The sequence below is a fragment of the Trachypithecus francoisi genome, unplaced genomic scaffold, assembly GCF_009764315.1.
Source record: "Trachypithecus francoisi isolate TF-2019V2 unplaced genomic scaffold, Tfra_2.0 Lachesis_group18, whole genome shotgun sequence".
Lineage (NCBI taxonomy): Eukaryota > Metazoa > Chordata > Mammalia > Primates > Cercopithecidae > Trachypithecus > Trachypithecus francoisi.
In genome coordinates, this window is record NW_022681463.1 from 38,697,024 (window position 1) to 38,719,959 (window position 22,936).

Consider the following 22,936-nt stretch of genomic DNA (forward strand, 5'->3'; position numbering starts at 1 on the left):
AGGTGAAATCAATTTTATTTAAGATAATTTAAATATGAGAACAGCTTAGGCGACTTCCAAAGGACTTTTCTAGCTTAACTGGTAGTACAACAAAATATATAAGAGTGGATTCTGAAGTAGGACTGCCACGGTACTGATCCCAGCTATACAACTTTTTACTCATGTGACCATGACCAAGTTAACCTAATATCTCTGTGCCTCAGTTTTCCCATTTCTAAAAGCATTTTATAAGTCATAACCACATAAATTTGATATGAAGACTAAATGAGCAAGTAGCAGATAAAGCTAATGGATGGTAAGTTAGGTATTATTGTTAAAATGCAAAATGCCGTCCATACTAAGGATCAAGTTTTAACCTGGGAAATTTTATTCTTATAAACTTAGAAGATAGAAGCTTCTTGCAAGATAAAATGCCTCTTAAGTTAGAGTATCATTTAAGAGAAGTTTAAATTTTTCTCTGTAATCAGTTAATCATCTTTTACTCTTGATATATAGATACAGATATAAATATAAATATTTGGTGATCATGTAAAGCTTAATATTTAAATATAAAACCTAGAGCGATAAGGAAAGAAATGATATGAAGTTAGTGCCTTTAAATCACTACTGTTAGTTGATGTGCTGCCCAAATAGTCTGTTCAGTGGTGATAATATTTAATATGGAAATACAAAGATTTGGCACTATGGTAATTTATATGAAGTCGTGTGAGTAAAACAAAAGCTTTCCTCTTTGTAAAAATTCTCTATTGGTCTTTGAAATCTGCAGTAGGTAAAGTTACTGCTGTGGTAAAAACAGACTTCACTCTGGATGCTAGACCATTCTTAGTCTAGAGGGGAAGCAGTACTATCTTTTCTGTTCAGTTTACTGTTCATGGGTGTTTTTTTTTTTTTTTTTTTTTGAGACGGAGTCTTGCTCTGTCGCCCAGGCTGGAGTGCAGTGGCACGATCTCCACTCACTGCAAGCTCCACTTCCCGGGTTCACACCATTCTCCTGCCTCAGCCTCCTGAGTAGCTGGGACTACAGGCGCCCGCCACCGCGCCCGGCTAATTTTTTTTAAATGTATTTTTAGTAGAGACGGGGTTTCACCATGTTAGCCAGGATGGTCTCCATCTCCTGACCTCGTGATCCGCCCATCTCGGCCTCCCAAAGTGCTGGAATTACAGGCGTGAGCCAGTGCGCCCGGCCTCATGGGTGTTTTTTGAAGAAACATTCCACTGCTGAAATAGTGCATGCTGAAGAGTATTGCCTAATAAGGGAAGTGCTAGGATTGATTTTTTAAATAAAGTCTACAAATGCTGGTAAAGGGATAGATTATACAGTACCACTGGTACAGCAGAATTAAAATTTACAGGTAGGAAGGAAACACTCTACCACACCTTGTCTGTAGTTCCCTGTTCTGTTTAAAGGAATATTGACTTTCAAAAAATATATTTAAGATGTCTAAAGATATTTTAAAATAAGATATTTTAAAAATAGATTGAAGATATTTCATTTTTCATAAGGTTATTTTAATGGAATTAATACCTAAATATATTTAAGATATCTAAAGATATTTTAAAATAAGATATTTTAAAGTATACTTGATATTTCATTTTTCATAAGGTTATTTTAATGGAATAAATACCTTTTCCCCCCGATTTTACTTGACAGACTTTATTTTGCCTTTTTTGGCTGGCATTAGTATGGATATTTAGCTAAGGTATTGTTTTATATTAGACAGAATCTTGGAGCCTCCTGATTGTTCATAGGGGATTAATTTAGTTTGCATATTTTATAGGTCGCATCTTGCCATTTGTAAATGGATAAAACATTTGCCATTTTCTGCTTGAAATAAGAATTTGATACATTTATAGACTTTGATTATGTAACATTGTTTATTATTATCCTTCTATTTGGGAAAAATATCTTTATGTAATAAAAATAAGTTAAAATTTAAGTTTTCCATAATTTTCACATTCATAACTTAGAACAGTTAACAAATGAAAATTCCTTTTGGTACTAGATATTAGTTTTTTTCTCTATTCTAATACTAATATACAAAATACTTTTATTTCTGGTTTATAGGTTATTCATTTTTTTTTTACAAACTTCTCTTGTATAAATTTGTTACAAATACAAAGAGTTCCTGGTCCAGAAGTATTAGTATGCATTCAGTAATATATCCTATCACAATAAAAGTAAATTGACTTCGTAAGAGCATATCTCATTTCTAAATTTCACTGTGTATTTGATAAATAAAAATAAAGATTTGTCAGGTGCTTTGTTAATGTTAAAATGACCTGGCTGGTATTTTAATTTATCAAATCTAGACACGAGCTTATTTTAAAATCTAATCATCATAAAATCTTTTGCAATTTTCTGTCTTTGTTGTATGAATAGGGAATAGCATATAAGAAACTAATGTTACAGCTGTGGCTTTTATTGTAGAACAAGTTCTTCTGGATCAGAATTCTCAAACTCCTCCTCCAAGCCCTTTCTCAGTGCAAGCTTTTAATAAAGGGGCAAGTTGCAGTGCCCAAGGATTTGATTATGGACTCGGAAATAACAAAGGTAGGTGTTTAAAACTAAGTATTTTACTTACCTAACTTCAATATTTTTTATTACCTTCTCTTTTATACACTTTTTATTTGTGTTCACCCAGAAATCTTTATTAAATTAAAATTTGTTTCTGGAAAGCTAATACAAAATGTTTACAAAGGTCTTCTTTTCATAGTATTTTTTTTTTTTTTTTGGTTTGTTTTGTTTTGGTTTTGGTTTTACCAGTTTTGGCTTAAGTTTCTGAGTGTGCTTGCTTATTTTTTTTCTATTTAAAAAACACTCATTTTTATTTCATATCCTAAAGATTCTATTTCACTAAATCTAGTAAAATGTTATTTTTATCATCCACTTATTAGGATGGTAAGGGTAATGAGCAACAAAGAACTTTCTAAATTATCCATTTAAAATCAGACTGTTACTTAAATAATCAGACTATTACTTAAAATAATATTTTAAGTAATGTAACACATGAGCTTTATAAAATTTATGTGGTTTTGAATTTCTAACCCAGTAATCTTAATTTAGAATTATGTGAAATGATATGTTTGGTTTTAGTATCTGTAATAAAACCAGAAAGTTGTAAAAATTAAAAAATCCAAAGTCATATGAATATAAAATATATATAGCTGTTTTGGCTGCATTAATGGAAGAGACCAGCATCATGGACTGTCCAAACAATAGTTAATTTTTAAACAATTTATGCTGGAGGTTCATCAGAAATTGCATTTTTATGTGAATTCACACACTCTTGTTCTTTCCTATGTACCTGATCTAGACTCCTTCAAAATCAGCCCTATTGTCCACAGGTAACATACAGCTGGGTCATGGGTAAAAGGGAGCAGATAGCCTACGTGGAAATAATTTTACTTTAATTTTATTTAAATTAATTCACAGGACTTGATTCCAAGGGACAAATACAGTGTCATTATACCTGACTTGCGGAACAAGTGAAAAAATAAAACGGTGAACAAAATACAGAATTACATCAATGTATAAGGAATATTCTGTTTAAAATAAAACTACTTCTATTGAATAGCTTCGTTACTTTCCACAGGGTATTTTTATGAAGGAAACCTAGCCACGAGATTTTTTTTTACTCCCTTGAATTAGCCTATCCCATAAGATTGGGTATTATCTGCTCACTTACTTCGGGGTACCTGATTTCCATTAATTTAAGCTAGATCTTTGTACTTACATAGTGTAAATGCTTGGTGGTGTTTTCTTTATGTCCCTTTCTCTTTACCTTTGTCAACTCTTAAATTAAAATCTCAGCATTTGCTTACTGCTACTATATCTCTATATAGTAATGTTTTAAAGCCTTGTTTAACACAAGTTGTATGCTTTCAGTCTTTAAAATGTCTGTCATTGTACTGATAGCTATCACAGTAAATCAGTCTTTATAATTTATTAAAATAAATGTAAATGTTTAAGAGACACAAACATTGCCGAGAAAATTTGTTATTATATAGAAATAATAAAGTCTTACTTTTTAAACATGTGATTTTTGTGAATATCGTTCAAAAAATAGCATGCCTTATGCCAGGCATAGTGGCACATGCCTATAGTCCCAGCTACTTGGGAGGCTGAGGCAGCAGAATCACTTGAGGCCAGGAGTTGAAGGATGTAGTCTGCTATAGTCGTGCCTGTGAATAGCTACATGCTCCATCCTGCGCAACAGAACAGGATCCTGTTTTTTTAAAAAAAATTAATAAGTCTGCTCTTATTAACAAGCTTTTAAAATATTTAGATGGAGCAAAGAAGTAATAAGAAATTTAAACTTGATGAAATATATCTGACTTTATTATCTGTAACAGTAGTTCCCATTTTAACTCTTAATACTGTCCAAGATCAAAGAACTGTTTCTTGTAAAAGTATTTTTTTTCCTGAAAACAATATTTTAGAAAATTCTTTATGATCGCTAATTTTTTTTTCATATAATCTACAGCATTTATTTATTATTTCAAAAGAAAGATATGTGGCTCATGTACACAGTTCTTTCCACATAAATCTATCCCTTGTAGGTACTTCAGTTGAAATTTTTGCATATGAAACTTTATTATATTTAGGAAATATGACTAGAAGGTTAGTATTTTACAGTTTCTGCATCACCTAGTCTGGATGTAGTTCCCTCTCCCCACCTCGAGCATCATTTAAACCATTTAATGTACATATTCTCACAAATAAGGAGCTATCCATCAGATTATTTCATTATCTTGGCCGGGCGCGGTGGCTCAAGCCTGTAATCCCAGCACTTTGGGAGGCCGAGACGGGCGGATCACGAGGTCAGGAGATCGAGACCATCCTGGCTAACACGGTGAAACCCCGTCTCTACTAAAAAATACAAAAAAAACTAGCCGGGCGAGGTGGCGGGCGCCTGTAGTCCCAGCTACTGGGGAGGCTGAGGCAGGAGAATGGCGTAAACCCGGAGGCGGAGCTTGCAGTGAGCTGAGATCCGGCCACTGCACTCCAGCCCGGGCGACAGAGCGAGACTCCGCCTCAAAAAAAAAAAAAAAAAAGATTATTTCATTATCTTAAAAAAATTTTGTGAAATCTTTGGTTCAAGGAAAAATGTTAAAATTGATATTTTCGATATTATTCAAATTAGGTAGCTCATAATCCTTTTTGTCTTATAGGACTTACAGATTTTTAAATTATTCCTCTAAGCAAAATATTTCATGCTTTTAAAGTAGAATTTCTTTGGCAGTAACAACTTAAAAAAGGAAATATTAATTTATAACTATAATGTAAACACATTGCTATGTTAATAACATACTTTGCCCTATTAATTGTGCTTTTTAAAAGAAAAACTGCTAATTGCTTATTTTCTGCATGAAATATACTGCCGATGAGGCAGGGTGGTATTAGTCATTGTTCGGAATTATGGAGAAGGCATCATTTACTTAGATCTTCATTTATATATGTTCAATATTGAAGCAATTTATCACTGATTCTTCATAGAGTCTTCATTCTCGCATACATAATGAGAGATATTATATATGAATGTAAATGGATTTGTTTTTATAGATGGGCTTCTATATAAGATTTGGTGGGGTGCTTCCATTAAAAAAAAAAAAAAAAGGCATGCAAAATTTGGTCCCTAATTTGAGGATGATTAATAGTCACCAATTTTCACTCATTTCTGAATTGGCATGGTTTTATTTAGTGTTCAACTCTATCTGAATGTCATAAAGCACCATTTACTTTGCCATTTTGGATGTTAATGAATAACGAGTTGTAGTTTTGACTGTTTTACCCACTGCAGGTGACCAACTGAGTGCCATATTGAATTCCATTCAGTCACGACCCAATCTCCCAGCTCCTTCCATCTTTGATCAAGCTGCAAAACCTCCCTCTTCCCTAGTACACAGCCCATTTGTGTTCGGACAGCCCCTTTCCTTCCAGCAGCCTCAGCTTCAGAGTAAGTCTGTCAGCCTTACCTGCCTCATCAAGCATTTCTGAAGCTTTGTTCTGAGTTATTTATCAGTTACTAATTAGTTATCAACTCACGTGACTGGTTTTTTTTAAATTAGGATGTTATCCCCTCCCACATTTTTGAAATATTTAAGCTATTCTGAGCTAAGACATTCTGCAGCTAAGACATTTAAAGTTGCTTTAAAGTTCATATGCATGACTATGGTAAGCATCACATACAGGGATACTTTCAGTGGATTTTTGTTACTTCAGGATGTCCTAAAAGGATAAAGCTATTTCACTCTATCAGTGGGTAGAAGAAAGACTGTACTTGTTTGGGCAGGTTTGTTTGTTTTTTCTGAGTGAATTTGGTATCTATGAAATGTGTGACAATTTAGGTTTCCCAGTTTTCTCAAATTGTTGTTTCCTGTCTTTATTTTTATTTTTTTGTTGTTCCTTATATGTTACATTGATCATTTGATTCTAGTTCTGCCTTTTAGGAATGCTCTAGTCCTTCATCCATGACAGTAATTCACATTAGTTTGGAAAAGATACCCAAAAAAAATTATCCTTAACTGAGTGTTCTTTTTTCTTAACCTCCTGAACCTTCCACATAAACTTTTCAAAGCTCTATTCAGTGTGACAACAGTGTGCTCTTCTTGGCATTCAGTTCTCATTAATTGAATCAGTTAGTTTGTGAAAGTCTCAGCTTATATACCATTGTTCAGATTCAATTGCACAACCTCTTTGCTTTGGTAAACGACATTCACACTTAGGTCTAAGTTATTTTTTATGGAAAAATACTTTAGTAACTGTTACTAGGGTCATGTAAAAGAGTGCCAGCTGGTTTAGTTTTTATTAAGAACTAGGATAGTATGTAGCTAGCAAATGATGTTATTCATTACTTTATCCACTTTAGGTAAAGGGTATACAAGAGTATAAACTTTTCTGGGTTTCCACTATCCATTAGGAAAGTTTAATTAATGAAACTAGTTTGGAAATATAAGTACTATCAATGTCTAGCTTATTATCTTCATGTATAATATTAATTTGAATGTTAAGAGAAGAATTTCAAATAAACAAAATAGTGTCACGTGTGTGAAATAGTTTTTTCCTTCTATGATAAATATTATTTCAGAAGAATGAAAAAGAAGTGAGAGTTAGTTTATTAATTTTGTGTTGCATCAGACTTTTTACATTTACATGTACTACTTAAGCTTCAAGAAGTTTTAAAGGTAAGGACAAGGGGAAAAACATAGAGGAAAAACATCAGGATCAGTCAGGTAGAAAATTTATACTAGAAAATTTAAATTCATTCATATTCAAATTCAGTTTTAAACGAAAAATTGCCTGTGTCATAGCAGTAGCAGACAAAAGAACTAAGGAGCAAGGAGAACCTTTTTGTTCTATCTAAAGAATCATTGCAAGTCTTTACAAAAACAAACATAATTACTATTTTTATTTTACCAAATTTAATTAATAAAATATTTCAAAACAATAAGCCATAATAAAAGTTGATTTGTGTCTTCCAGAGAACAACAGTTTCTAGGTGACATTGTGTCAATACAATTTTATGCATACATGTTATCAGTACCAGCACTTTATTTACCACTGTCTTGGAGCAAATTTGAAATCATGGCTTAACTATGTTTCAGTTAGCAATTTTCTGAATCATTACTTGCCTATAGTCCAACAATGGAAATTACTTAGGTCTTGTTTTAAACTTCTTATTCACAACAGGATGTCACTAAATTTTGACTTCCAAATTCCAGAAAATGGAAGTCTCAATCTTTAGCATAACAAAAAAAAGTATGGAATCTGAAAATAGTTTTAATTTTTTTAAATAGTTCAGAATTGTATTTTTTACATCATATTAGGAAAGGTAAATGTGGCAGAGTGCCAACATCTGTTAAGACTCCCCAAGCACGATATTCTTCCCTGAACCTCACTGCCATGTATCCCACTAGCATATCACCTATACTTTAGAAGATGGTTTATTCATAGTGAACTTCCCTATGCTATTTAGTAAAATGAGAATCATTTTTGTCTTATACCTTTGTGATACTAAATAAATCATTATGTAGAAGACCGTATTTACTGAATTTTGTTTATACTGATAGTCGCCACTGTGTACTAAACATTGTACTTAAGCACTTTAATACAGCCTCATTTGAGATACTGTCTCTTATCTCTGTTTTACAGAGACAGAAACAGAGGCTTAGGGAGGATAAATGATTTGTCCCAGAAACATACATAGTAAAATGGTAGAGCCAGAACTTGAGGTCGGTTCTGTTAACTACAAAGGCTGTTTTAAAAATTCAGCCTTACGTCGGTAAATATTGCAAAATCTATTCTAATATATATATATTTTTTAATTTATATTTAAACTAGGTCTGGCATCTAGAGTATTAGCTTTGCTCAGATTTGATTATTTTTCTTTTTATAGTTTGTTTTTTTTAATGTAACAGTAGTTTGAATGGAAAAAAAGATTTCCTAATATCATAACTCAAGATCTTGGTTAATTAGAAAAATTCTATAAAGAAACACATCAACTGATGCATGGTTTAACTTCATCTAGCATTTCTGTGAGCATTATTATCTGTAATTCTTTGGGGTTTTTTTCTGAATCATAGTTTTTTCACCTATCTTTGGAAATTTAAAAATAATCTGGCACATTAAGTTAATTTGATACCTTTTCTTTAGAATCAGGCAACATTTTATTCTGTAAAATAGAGTACTTGGTAAATTTTAGATTAGCAAACTTATTTGATTTTATATACATAGAAATTATTTTAAGTGTTATTCTAGTGAAGTAGAATGTTACAGAAGTAAAAGTTAACAAATTTCCCTTATGTGTGTGCACACAGAGACATGAAAAAGCAAAGTGTGTATATGGGATTTTTCTTTACTGTTCTATAATTTATTTTTTTAATGTTAAAACTAGTTATATAGTTTTTAGAATTGGTAAGCAATATGGCAATAAAATTTTAGTGGACCAAAGTGGAGAATGATATCTGTGGCTGCTTTCTTTAAGAATATTACATTCCTTATTTTCATTATCCTATTTCTCTTGAAAGCTTCATTTTATGTCCTGTACCTTCTGACAGTGTCTTACACATCACAGGCATTCAAGGAGTGTTTATTGACTATAGGTACTTAAGATTAGCACTTTATCAATTTAAGATCTTGTGTTTTTCTATTATGGTATTCCAGTGTTTCCTCAGAGAACATCTTCAAAGAAGAGAATTTATTTCTTTCACTTAGTAATTGAAGCCAACTATACTGTGACAGTATGATGTATGATAATTGCAGGTTTATACTGATTGAATTCTAAGCAAGATTCTCCAACTGAGAAACTGTATTGCAAATGACTTCATTTAAACATAGCATTTTATCACTTTCTACCTACTACTCCAGAGGGTGAATAGTTTTTCAACTTTTATTTATTTATTTGTGGTAGAAAAATGGCAAATAAAACTGAAGACAATTTACTTTTCTCCCAGATACTTTTATATTTTTTTTTTATTTTTTAATGTTTTAATTTTGATGGGTACCTAGTAGACATCTCCCAGCAATTTTAAACATGAAATATACAATATATGTCAAAATACATAGTACTTTCAAGCACAGATATGATAGCTCTAGATTAGCTTGCAACAGGAGTTTTTCTATTATACTCGTAAGTCACATTCTTATGTGGGACAAAAAAAATGTTAAATGTGACCCCAAAATATATTTGGATATCTGCATGACTATTTGTTTACATTTGAGAATACAAACACACTGAAGTACTGTGTTTACTTAGCTTGTAGAACATAGTTGTGGGAAGATTTTCAGCTCAGATTTCCCCTCTGGCTACTTACTAGCTCGCTAAGTTATTTGACAGGTCTGAATTTTTGTTAGCTCATTATAAAATGGGATTCCCAATAAATGTTATCTTTTGATATTATTATTGCCTTTTGATGCAAATACTTAATACCTCTCATGCTTTGAGGAAAATATAGAAAAAGTCCCTCTCTGAAAGAGAGCAGTCTTCTCAGTGTGGAATGAGCTGCAGGAAGGGATTTAGAAAGGACAAATGAGGTTTCCTAGCTCCTTTTGGGTCTATTTTTGCGATATAATTTGATTACTTGTTTTAAGATTAATTCTTAATGTATTTAGACTACATTCAGATGTTAGTGTGAATGTTAGCATAAAAGCCAGGTTTGTTTGTAAGGCTTAGACTGGGTCATTTCTACCCTGGATTGTAATATCAGCACTGTATTTGTCAGTTTGTTGTTTGCCTGCTTTGAAGGTACGTGGATGAAGCACTTGATTTAGGAAGGAGGACCTGTAGGATTTAATCCGTTTTAGAAAATTAGAGTCAGCATTGGTTCAAATATCAAAGTTTAATAAAACTTTTCCACTTCACCCTATAACATCTGTCACAGCAACCAACATATTTATTTTAGTTTGGGGTCTAACATCTCTAGCATCCCTACAAATACTAATCATTTTATTCATTTACTGAGCTGAGCCATCTTCTTAGTAACATAAAAGCCTTGACCCAGGTATTTTGTTTTGCTGCTCCATCAGTGATTTATTCATCCACCCTTTACTTCATCGTAGGAATTCAAACTGCAAAGAATGCTGATGTTTCTAAAAGACATTTTGTCCCAGTCATTTGTTTGCTTTCTCCTGGCTTTATTTGACCTTTTATCTCTCCCTCTTCCCCTACCTCTTTATTGGCTACTGTGTTTATTTCACCCTTCATTACCATCTTTCTTTAGATGACTTACTCATTCTTCCATTTATTCATCTGCTTTTATTAAGTATCTACTCTGTGCTAGATTATGGTGATGAGCAAGGTAAAAAAACAAAAAAAAAAACCATGATCGCTGATCTTGAAGGCTTCTAGAATATTTAAGAGATAACATAGTTCAAGAAAAAATGATGGCATGTTTTAAGTGCAACAAGAGCAGCAGTCACAGGATGCAATGGAAATGCATAGGAGAGAAAGCGTCTGGCTCAGCTAGGCAAGATTAGAGAAACATTCTAAAAAGAGGCAGGTCCTCCTCAGAGTGTTGAAGGACTTGTGAGAATTTATCAGGCAAGGAGGAGTGAAGATGAGGAAGGAGGTTAATGGAGCATTCCAACTATAAGGATAAAATGAGCTACATTACAGAGATCCAATGAATCACAAAGTATTTATTGAGTCCACCTATGTGCCATGCAGTGTACTAAGCACTGTTCATGCAGAGGGCCAGTTTGGAGTAACGAAACTCCAAAGTTTGATTAGAATAGGCTCAGCAGAAAAGGGGGAAAGAGAAATTGGAGACAATAAGTATAGAGAAGTGTGTCAAGATTTGATCTAAAGAAAAGATACGAGGAGAGAAGATAGAAGATCTGGAGAGGGCCGGGCGCGGTGGCTCAAGCCTGTAATCCCAGCACTTTGGGAGGCCGAGACGGGCGGATCACGAGGTCAGGAGATCGAGACCATCCTGGCGAACACTGTGAAACCCCGTCTCTACTAAAAATACAAAAAAAACTAGCCGGGCGACGTGGCGGGCGCCTGTAGTCCCAGCTACTCGGGAGGCTGAGGCAGGAGAATGGCGTAAACCCGGGAGGCGGAACTTGCAGTGAGCTGAGATCCGGCCACTGCACTCCAGCCTGGGCGACAGAGCGAGACTCCGCCTCAAAAAAAAAAAAAAAGATCTGGAGAGGTTTTTGTTCTGTTTTGTTTGTTAATGGAAAAAAAAAGTTTATCAAGGTTGTTTTCTAATGAGAGTAGTTCAGTTGAAAGAAATATTAATAATGCAGGAGTGTAAGGAGAATTACTGGCACAATATTATTTAATGGAAGAGGGGATGCAGATCAGGTATAGTGGCTCACACCTATATTCCCAGCATTTGGGGAGGCCAAGGTAGGAGGATGGCTTGAGGCCAGGAGTTTGAGACCAGCCAAGACAACGTAGCAAGCCCTTTTTTCTGTAAAAAGTTTTTAAAAAATCAGCCGGGCATAGTGATGCACATCTGTAATCCTAGCTAAGTGGGAGGCTGAGGCAGGCAAATCACTGAAGCCCAGGAGTTCGAGGCTGCAGTCAGCCATAATTGCATGCCACCACACTCTAGCCTGAGCAACAGAGTGAGACCTTGTCTTTGTATGTGTATAAAATCAAGAAGAGGGGATATAGTCCAGTGCAAAGTGGAAAGGTTGGCTAAGTAGGATCATAAATAGTTACCATGATAACAAGCAAGAAAGAAGAATGTATATTATTGGGAGCTGTTTTTTCTAAGTAAAATAAGAGGCGGTTATCTACTCAGAGTTACCATGGAGAGACCGCGTTGATAGTTTGAGGAAAGAGAAGATATGACATAGTAAAAGCTAACATATGTCAAATATTTATCACGTGCCAGGCACCATTCATGGGAATCAACTTTAGTCCCCATCCAAGAACATGGTTCATTTGAGAAACTTCAGGCATGTGCAGCTTTAAGTGACCTAGTGACAGTGTCTTATATTAGAGAGGATGGGGCTGGATCATGAAGGGTCTTGTAAGCCATACTTATTTTAGACTTTACGTGTAGTGAATAAATGGAGAGAGCACGTGGAGGAAATTGTCGTGCAGAATTTTAAATGAAAAGTGATATGATCACTTTTACATTTGTGACAGATAACTGAAAATATGAAAAAGGTCCTGGAGAAAGGGAGAATGTTGGAAGCAAAGAGTCCAGAGAAGAGCTGAGTAGGGTTTAAGCTAAGGTTAATTGCAGGGAGAATGTGGAAGAAATATTTACACAGTGAAATGCTTAGGACCAGCCTGGACAACAAAGCAAGACCCTGTCTCTACTTTAAAAAAAAAAAAAAAAAAAAGCCAAGCATTGAGGGCTGCACCTGTATTCCAGGCTACTTGGGAGGCTGAAGCAGGAGGATTCCTTGAGTCCAGGAGTTTGAGGCTGTAGTGAGCTACAATCCAGCCTGAGTGAACAGAGCTAGACCCTGCCTCTTTAAAAAAAATAAAAGAAGTGACATGCTGATTAAAGTTAGGAGCCAGTCTCAAATGACATCCACTTTTATGCTCTGTTTTGAAAGATAATATCTTACCTAGTATCCAGAATAAAGAATAAAACCATCTTTTAAGAAAAAATGAGTTCAGTTGGGTGACTTAGCTCCAATTGGCTATAACTTGAAATTGAGAAACATATTTAGCATTCTCATAGTTAAAGATGACATTGTTGACTGACAAGTGGAAAATATAAAGTTATTCATATATTACACACATTAAAAATATTATTAAAGCATTCTCATGATTTTGCACTCAATTTAGAAAGGATTAGGTCTGCTACATCTCCCACTTTGTTATTCTCTCAAACGTCTATACTGTAGTATATCTCATTACTTAAGCTGAACAGAACAAAATGTTCATATAATCAGACTTCTCATCCTTGTCATCAGATTTTCTTTCCTCCTTTTGTTTATTTAAGAAATGTGCATCATTAGCAACCAGTATGTCTTATGATGGCATAATTTCAAGTGTTCTAGGGGCCTAAGAAGTTATCCAGCTCTCATTTTGAGATGAGAGAATTCTTGCTGACTTGCCCAAAGTCATAGCTGGCTAATCTAGGACTTGAACATGAGAGTCTGCTAATTCACTCCAGTGGTTTTTTCCAACTGCATCTCAGTTATCTTACATAGATTGCAAGAAGTGAGACAGACGAGGTCATTTAGTCCAACTTTGCTATTTTATACTTTAAATCCCTCAACAACATCCCTGATAAACTTTTGCCAGGCCGGTAATTAACAGTATCACAAGGCCGTTCTGATTGTCTGTGTTTCTCAGTGCTTGTTAGAGCAGGGATCTCCAACCTCCAAGCCTCAGACCAATACTGGTCCATGGCCTGTTAGGAACCGAACTGCGCAGCAGGAGGAGAGCATTACTGCCTGAGCTCTACTTCCTGTCAGATCAGCAGCGGCATTAGATTCTCATAAGAGTGCAGATCCTAGTATGAACTGTGCATGCAAGGGATCTAGGTTGAGAGCTCCTCATGAGACTCCAATGCCTGATGATCTAAGGTGGAACAGTTTCATCCTGAGACTATCTCCCAGCCCCCCATTGATCATGGAAAAAATATCTTCCAAGAAACCAGTCCCTGGTCCCAAAAAGTGTGGGGACCATTGTGTTAGAGAAATAAGGAAACCCTCCTCCACCTGCCACTTAAGAATGAAGGAAACAATGGAACAGTTCCCCTACTTTCCGTAATTAACATGTATTTCCATTTTGAGGCAGTGAGTTGCTGGCACCTGTTTTCTCCTTTCTCCAAACAGTACTTCAAAAGTATCTTATCCTGGCTGGGCGCAGTGGCTCACGCATGTAATCCCAGCACTTTGGGAGTCTGAGGCAGGTGGATCACGAGGTCAGAAGATTGAGACCATCCTGGCTAACACGGTGAAACCCCGTCTCTACTAAAAATACAAGAAATTAGCCGGGCATGGTGGCGGGTGCCTGTAGTCCCAGCTACTCGGGAGGCTGAGGCAGGAGAATGGTGTGAACATGGGAGATAGAGCTTGCAGTAAGCCGAGATCACACCACTGCACTTTAGCCTGGGCAACAGAGCGAGACTCCATCTCAAAAAAAGAAAAAAAAGTACCTTATCCTGAAAGCACTTCTGTTTTTGGTTTAGGTTTTAGCTGTCTTTGTGCTACATAAGCATTGCCTCTTTCTCAGGATGTCACTTCTGGAGGCAGGAAAGGGTTATGGTTAATGGTTAATGCTAATCACTTTATCAAAATGTCTGATTTCTCTGATGTATAATTAATATTTTTCCCTTGCAACTAATAAGCAATTTGTGGAAAGTAAGATTTTTACTTTTAAAAGCATATCCAGCCTTCTTGTGTCTCAAGTTAATGCTTGGGAAGCAATACCTGTCTCTTCTTACTTTTTGAAGTTATTCTTTCTAAGGCCTAAGATATATACCCATCAAATGATGCTCAGAATTTTTGTCTCAGCTATCACAAACCCTGAAATGATACGCTTTTCCTAAGTGTTATTTTCCTTAACTATATTTACTGGAGATTTAGAACATATTCAATAATATACTATGAGTATGTTTTCTTCAAGTTCAATTATGTATAGATGTCATTTAGAGAAACAGTATATTTTATGGGTGATCCACTTTATGTATCCCATCTTCTTTCCACATTCAGATCATATGGATTAATGTTATAGTCTAGTAAAAAGCTTATTTCTATGTTATCCTTAAGTTTAAAATGTTGTTCTTTCATTCTGTTAGTATAATTATTTTAGTGTATTAACATTTATGTAAATAAGTCTTACATAAATACTAACATTTATATAAATAAATCTTTAGCCTAAATCTTTTAGCATACCAACATTTATGTAAATGGATCTTAGTTTCTGTTCCATGTCCTAAGCTCCTTTACCATTCACATAATTCTATATTCCTCCTGATAAGTTTACTACAAAGAAGAATATTGGATGTATTGATTATGCAGTGATACTGTGTCTAAAGCTGTCAGTCAAGAATGGCTGCCATAGCTAAGAGTAGCTACTAATCATCACTGTCACTTTTTTTTAATTTTATTTATTTATCTTATTTTATTTTATTTTTTTAGACAATTTCACTCTGTCGCCCAGGCTGGAGTGCAGTGGCGTGATCTAGGCTAACCGCAACCTCTGCCTCCCAGGCTGTAGTGATCCTCCCACTTCAGCCTCCGGAGTAGCTAGGACTGGAGGCGAGTGTCCCCACACCTGCCTAATTTTTGTATTTTTTTTGTGGAGACGGAGTTTCACCATGTTGCCTAAGCTGGTCTCAAACTCCTGGACTCAAGCAATTTGATTGCCTTGGCCTACCAAAGTGCTAGGATTACAGACTTGAGCCACTGTGCCTAGTCCTGTCACTTTCTAAAAAATCCTGTGAAGCACTAATAGAAGTGGGAATAATAATCACACTTAATTATGCCTATTTTTAAATCTGCATATTGTTTGATTAATCATATCTTTTGGCCAAGTGGAAGGCATGAATTATACATAGTCTCTAGAAGGACCAATAAACTAGTTTCTAAATGTGTTTTAAATAAATAATTTAAAAGTTAATTTCCCAAATACCCTCAACCATAAAGTTAGACCTATTTACTGTTTTGTAGGAGCCTATTGCTGTCAAGAGTATCTGAAGTTCTATTCAGAGAAAAATAGAAATGCACAATGACTGGGATTTAAGTTGAGTGAGGAAAGTCAGCAATACTGTTCCCATCGTCTACCATAAATGTGGCGAAATCTTATTGTTTATGACAGATCGGTAGAATTAGATTTTCTTATATCTAAGTAAATATATGTAAATACATAAATGTAGGTATGTATAGCATGAACAGAATACAGTGCTATTTGAACGTTGTCATAAGACTTATTTATAAAACTTCCTCAAGCTCTTTCCAATATCTTGGTTAAGATTGCATCTAAGGTGGGAGGAGGATGAGGATTGAAAAACTACCTGTCAGGTAATGCTTGATTACCTGGGTGACAAAATTATGTTTACACCAAACCCCCATGACACAGAATTTACCCATGTAACAAACCTACACATGTCCCCCTTGAACCAAAAATAAAAGTTGGAAAGAAAAAAAAGCAACTGAAAGGGAAAAAAAGATTGTATCTAGTAGTTTTACTAAGACTATAATATTTCTGACTGCTCCACTCTCTCCTCAAGATTGAGAACTAAACAACATGAGAAGCACAATTACATGCCAAAGATTCTTCTTGCCTATGGTTGTTTGTAGCATCCCGGTGGAATGTCTTTGAAAGTAAACTTTTTTATCTGTATTATCTCACCTGCTCTGAGTATTGGTGGCAGTGATATATGCATTGTAATTAGACACCTAGCCTCCTGAATATAATGTATTCCAATTGTATTGTCCTTCTGAATAGCCTGTTTTCAATTCTTTCAACATTGCCTGCCAATAATTTAGCAAATTGTTACTGAATGTCACAACTTGATTATAGAACATAGTAAGAAATCAACAAATTAAACACCAAACTGAATTTAATGCTAAAACCTACCCTTTTTAAAAATGTATTACTGATTTTTACTCATGAAATTTAACATTTCCAGTCATCACTTAGTTGTTGACTCAACACTCAAAAATAATATATGCCACTTTTAAAATCCCAAAACCTCCAGATTTGTGTATTGCCACCAGGTGATGACAGTTGATTTTAATATTTTTGCACATCCTTCATTTTGAACAAATCTGTAAACCTCAAAGGATGTCAGGTGCTGCAAAAGGAGCTCTTACGCTATTTCAGTGCCATATAGTAAGGAGTTAGTGGACAGCTGATGCCTTGATTCTTCCAGTTTATGGTTCCAACGATAAGGTCAGGGTCCTGATACAGCAAAACCACCATTTGTCTTTGTTAAACTGAAATGAGAATGGGTTCCTTATTAGAAAGAAAAGTTACATAGTTTTATTATTATCATGAGTACTTAAAGAAAACTTAAAAAGTACAATTTACAATGAACTCAAAGTTTCTATGACTAGGAAATGATATGACTCAGGGAATTTAATACTTGGGATCCAAAACAAAGAAAGCCAAATGACCCATGAAGAACCATGTTGTTTATAAGGGCAAACTACAGGAAACAAACAGCATGAACTTCACAGGAGCACTGGAAACAAAATCCTGACTCTTCAAAATTGTTTTTAATATTATTCTGTTTAACTTAGTGATACCCAAAAAAGAATCAAAATTTTGTGGAGATGAATATAATAATTGGTTGTCTTATCTGCATTAACAAGATTTTTTAAAAGCATTATTATTTCTGTCAAATGATTTTGAAAACACCTATCAACTTTTTTTCTTTTGGGTATAGATATCAATATATCTCTCATAGCTTGCTTCCTTTTTTAAATTAAAAAGTATAAATCTTTATAAAAATTAACTGTAACTTTATAAAAGTATGTTTAAACCTGAGCAGATTTTGTAAAAATTTAATGTGTAGAACATGTGTTGTTTCCAGCAACAGCTTAATTTCTTTAGTCACTTAACCTTTTTTCAACTTTCATTTTCTAAAATATTTCCTTTTTTTTTTCACTCTGATTCATACCTAGGAATCCAGTCTCTCTAGCCTCTGTAATATATTGAAAAGACTTGAAGGCCATTTTGCCTTCAAACTTTTTTCCAGGAGTTTGTCCTTAAACCTCTAACATCTTATCTTACAAGTTTCCTCGTAGTTTTTCACATTTCTGTTTATGTGTGCTTCCAATTAAGATGGTATTCTTCTGATTTCCTATTGCTGTGTCTTCCTGCTATATGGAGTCTTCACAGATTTTTAGCAGCCAGGCCAGAAGATTGTATTCCTTCCTACATTGGCAGGTTGAATTCTCCCTGAATTAACTCTTCCATTCCGAGGCTGCCACCGTCCTAGTTCATGTCTTGAAGAATTGTATCACTCTCCTAACTGATACTTTAACAATAGCTGCAAACTCCTTACTATATGACACTTAAATAGCGTAAGAGCTCCTTTTGCAGCACCTGACATCTTTTGAGGTTTATAGATTTGTTCAAAATGAAGGATGTGCAAAAATATTAAAAATTTAACTTTTTAAAACTTAAGATGGTTTTATGCCATGTATGTTGCTATCTACTCCTCCTATTGTCTGTTGAGCTCACTGCATTCCCGCTTTAGTCGCTATCCTTGGAAACTGCTGTAGTCATTCTGGGACTTTTGTGTTGCCAAATTCAGTTGTCGATTCTAAGATGTCATTTTACTTAATCTGTCAGCAGTGTTTGACAGAGTTGGTCTTTCTTCCTAGAAACACATTCATTTGCCTGCTGGATGTTTCCTGCCTTACTGACTGCTGATTTCTAGTCTCCTTTCTACATCCTCATCTATTTCATCATCTAGAAACGTCCTAGGGCTTTGGCCTCTTCTAGGCGTCACTCCCAAAGTGGTATTCTGCAGTCATGAAGAATGACACATCTGTAGGCATATGACTCCCAAGTTTCTCAGCACCTGATACGATGTATACTTATTTGTTCATTCCCTCTCTCCTTTCTCCTAAATATAGACTCTATGAGAGCAGGGACTTTGTTCCTGTTCACCACTGTGTCTGCAATGCATAGAATAGTATCTAACACGTAATATATACTCAATACTTTACGTTGAGTGACTTCTTAATTTATGGGTCATTCATCATGACCATAATAATGAATCAGTTGAAAATAGCACTTATTGTATTTTAAGCAAAGTGTGTGTTGTGTCTAGTTTATTTCAATAATACTAAGACAGCTATCTCCTTATTACCTGAATTTATTTCAGTACAACCGATTAATTTTGTTTTAATTGCCATGAGTTAAAAATTTTAAATACTGTGAGTTGTTTTAGATTCAGATGATATGTTTTTTAGCTTACTACTTTCAAACGACTACACTTTAAAGGTTCTGTTAATTCTTCAAAAAAAAGGTAAATTAAGTACTTCATTTCCTGCATAATAAATCATTGACATTCCTAACATTTTTCAGTGACTTATAAATTTTCTTTGCTTTGTTTGTGTTGTGACATGTTGTGTAAACAAGATTTGGTATCAGAAGTAGGATCTACAAAACAAACACTAAATACTGGGGTTAGTACTAACGTTTTCACTGAAGATGGACCCAGAAAAGTAGCCAAACACAGTGTCACCCTGAGTCCGTTCTGAAATACATACTGGAAAATTATAGTAATCGGTTCATTCAGGAAACCAGGTGACAATAGGTTAAGCCATAAGTAATATAAGTAACATTTCTTTATCTTCCACTATTAAAAAAAAAATTGTAAATCTTTATTTAAATGAGCACCAAATTAAAGAAAACCAAACGAAAGAAACGTAAGTCTCAAATGAAATGTTCAATTTTGATTTGTCAGAGATATGAGCCTAACTAAGTTTTAAGTTAACAGATTGGGGCATTAACACATATTAATCTAAATTAATTCAACCTTTGTTTTCAGTTTTAGAGAAATGTAAGCTTGTTGAAAAATTTAGCAGAATATAAACTATTTAAAATAAGTTGATACTTGCATACCATTTGAAATGCTTTGTTTTTGCTTGTGTTCTCTGCTAAATTTTTTTTCCATTGAATCTGTGCTGCTTCTTTGCCAATGTTTTCCACTGTAGAATCTCCATCTTGCAACCTTGCTTCTCGTGAGCGCATTTACAAAAATTATGGTGTAGCTGGGCCTGCCTCTGCTCTCTCATCTCTGTCTCACAAACTGAAGGGTGGGTATACATGCATTCATGGATGGGCCATTCTTAATGAACATAGGGAGTATCATTAAAGATGTTTCCGTTCATCTCAGTCATGTTCATGTCATTCCATTTTTTTAATTAAAGTTTATCATTTTATTTAAATTTGTATATGTTTGAGTAATTTATGATGCTCCTATTCAGTATTATAATATAGATCATCATAATAGCTATGCATGTTTATTACATCTATAGGTTAAACATTACTCTTATTTAATTTTAAAACTTTATAAGATCTTTAAAATTAAAACAGCTATATAAAAAGAAAGAATTACCTAATGGGAATTTTTTAAACCATTTTTATCAGAAAAAGATGATATATGTGCAAGGCGTAAAGCACATTTTTTAGTCTTAAACTTGTTATGTAATATAAAAATCACTTTACTATTTTAGTTTTTTGTGTGAAACACTGATAATGAACTTAAAGTTTTTAAGTTTAAATTAGTTATTAGGACTCGTGTGTTTGTTTATATCTATATGTCAACCTACCTGTCCTGTTTGGCATAAATTTTTCTAATATTGTTTTCCTAGTAACTAAGTTTTAACATTTTAAGCTTAGAAATGTTTAAACTATTGACAATTGAGAAAATTTCAGACAATTTAGAAATATGATTTTGGTCTTTTAAAACCCTGCAGATGCCTACTTAAATATTTTGTCTTAAAATATTATTTAATTAAATTTAAATCTTGTAAATATTTTAAAATCTTGTATTTATAGAAAATTTTATCCAAAAGAACTTTTACAACAATGCCTAACATATTGTGTGAGTTTCTCAACTAATTACTGATTTTCTTTTTTTCTTAGAAATAGATAAAATAGCTATATGTTTCTCATTATACAATTGACAGTATAAACGTATAAATAGAAAATATAAAAATAGAATAAATAGTATTGTACAACCTGTGCTATATAGTATACAGTATTGTGTGTAACAGCATACAGTATGTAACCTGATATATACTATATATCATGCCATGTGATATATGCATATAGTATTATGATATAGTATGATCCTGATAATTTATGATTTTGGCATGAAAAAATATGTGGGTAAGTGAATGAATACTTACCATTTAACATGTTTAGTAACATTTAATTTGCTTGCCCTAAGTTTCTGTCCTGTCATTATTTCTTCAGGATTCCTTTAAAGTTAGAAAAATGTTTGCCTATTATCACTGAAATTTAAAAATACAGTCATTAAATAAATTAGGAAATAAATGTGAAAGTTTTATGTATAGTCTGAATATTTTTAGCAAACTATTTGTTTATATTTGTTGATATTTTGAGCAGCCACAACATAATTTTAGTAATAATATGCTGCAAAACATTTGAAACACAAATGAAGAAGATAAACATAAATTAGCACTTGGGCTTACCCCACTTAACAAGTATAGTTTTTTTTATATATAAAATATATTTTGGAAAAATAAATTTTTCAAGAAAATTTAGTTATCATTTGAGAAATACATCAGAGAAAGAAACGTTTCTGCCATTATTTATGTGCTTAAACTTCAACAGGTATTTAGCTGTCACCACTTACAGATCTTAAGAAAATATTCACCACTATTAGAGATATAATAAGATATACAAATGCCTATTCTTTCTAACACTATGTAATAAACTTTTTTGCTCACATATGACAAGTGGTGTTCCTGATATTTGGCAGATTCCATTTTTCAGGCAACCAAAGAGGTTGTTTTCATGATGAGTAAATACCTACCATCGTTAAGTGCGTGCATTCCTAGAATAGAGGTAGCATTAGCAGGTTTTCACCATTCCTTTGCTTGCAGCTGTTGTGCAGGTCAGCCACTGGGACACATCTGACACAGGGAGTAGGTAATCTTTGTCACAAACCCTTCCCATTTGTTAGAAATCCTACACAAGTTGTCCTTTTGTATAAATTAGAGAGAAAACCTCTTTCGGTTCACAGACGGATTTTTTGGAAAAAAGGATACCAAATATAAAAGACTTACTAATTGTTTGTCTAGATTCCCATTATGTGTGGTTCAGTTCCTGAAATAAATGTGATCATAAAGGTGATAAACATGTCTCCAGCTGTCAGATTAATAACAAAAAACAAATACTCCAAACATCACGTACTCAAAATTAATGGCCGTGACTACTGATGTTTAATCTATTAAATATAATTTGTTTACCAAATTTGCCATATACTGTTACTAGGTCAGTAAGATTAGATGGGCAGCAATTTTTTTAACTACTTTTGAACAGTTTGAGGGTACTTATTCGTAGATCACCTCTGTTTATCTGTGCTCTCCCAAGATAGCATTGATAGTTAGAATTCTAAATTGGGATTTTTTTAACCCTTTTTTCAAAATTTAGCCCCATCTGTTAATACTCTATTTATAAAACAGAGCACATAATATCATAAAGGAGGTTCATGATTGAATAATGAAGCTTTGCAAGAAACTAAAAAGCATTATGTTTTAGTTACTTTTATTCATCCAAAGAACAGGAAAATTTATCCTAAATATTGGCATTTTGCAATTAAACATTTAGTTCATCAGTGTGCCCTATCTAAAGTACTTGCCATACTCTATTATTTCACCATGTAATTACTCAACATGCAAGCATCTAACCCTCACACATCAGTAACTACTGTCACCTCTGTCCTGTGGCCTTGGGAGCCTTAATTCTAAAAAGTAGACTTTTAGAGAAGCTGAATACTTGGGAGTAGCAGAAGAAAAAAA

At 33.9% G+C, this 22,936-nt stretch overlaps 1 protein-coding gene across 17 annotated transcripts in view; it reads left to right on the forward strand.

Moving 5' to 3' along the window:
* The window catches only part of MYCBP2 (MYC binding protein 2), a 299,211-nt gene that overhangs the window by 218,817 nt on the left and 57,458 nt on the right, over positions 1–22,936 (forward strand). For 10 of the 17 annotated variants that reach the window (XM_033177503.1, XM_033177496.1, XM_033177500.1 and 7 more), the window contains 2 exons: positions 2,429–2,551; positions 5,778–5,957. In XM_033177503.1, coding sequence (XP_033033394.1) covers positions 2,429–2,551; positions 5,778–5,957 — 303 coding nt within the window. The remainder of the gene's footprint in view (positions 1–2,428; positions 2,552–5,777; positions 5,958–22,936) is intronic. The other 7 variants (XM_033177506.1, XM_033177509.1, XM_033177511.1 and 4 more) reach the window with 2 other exon arrangements.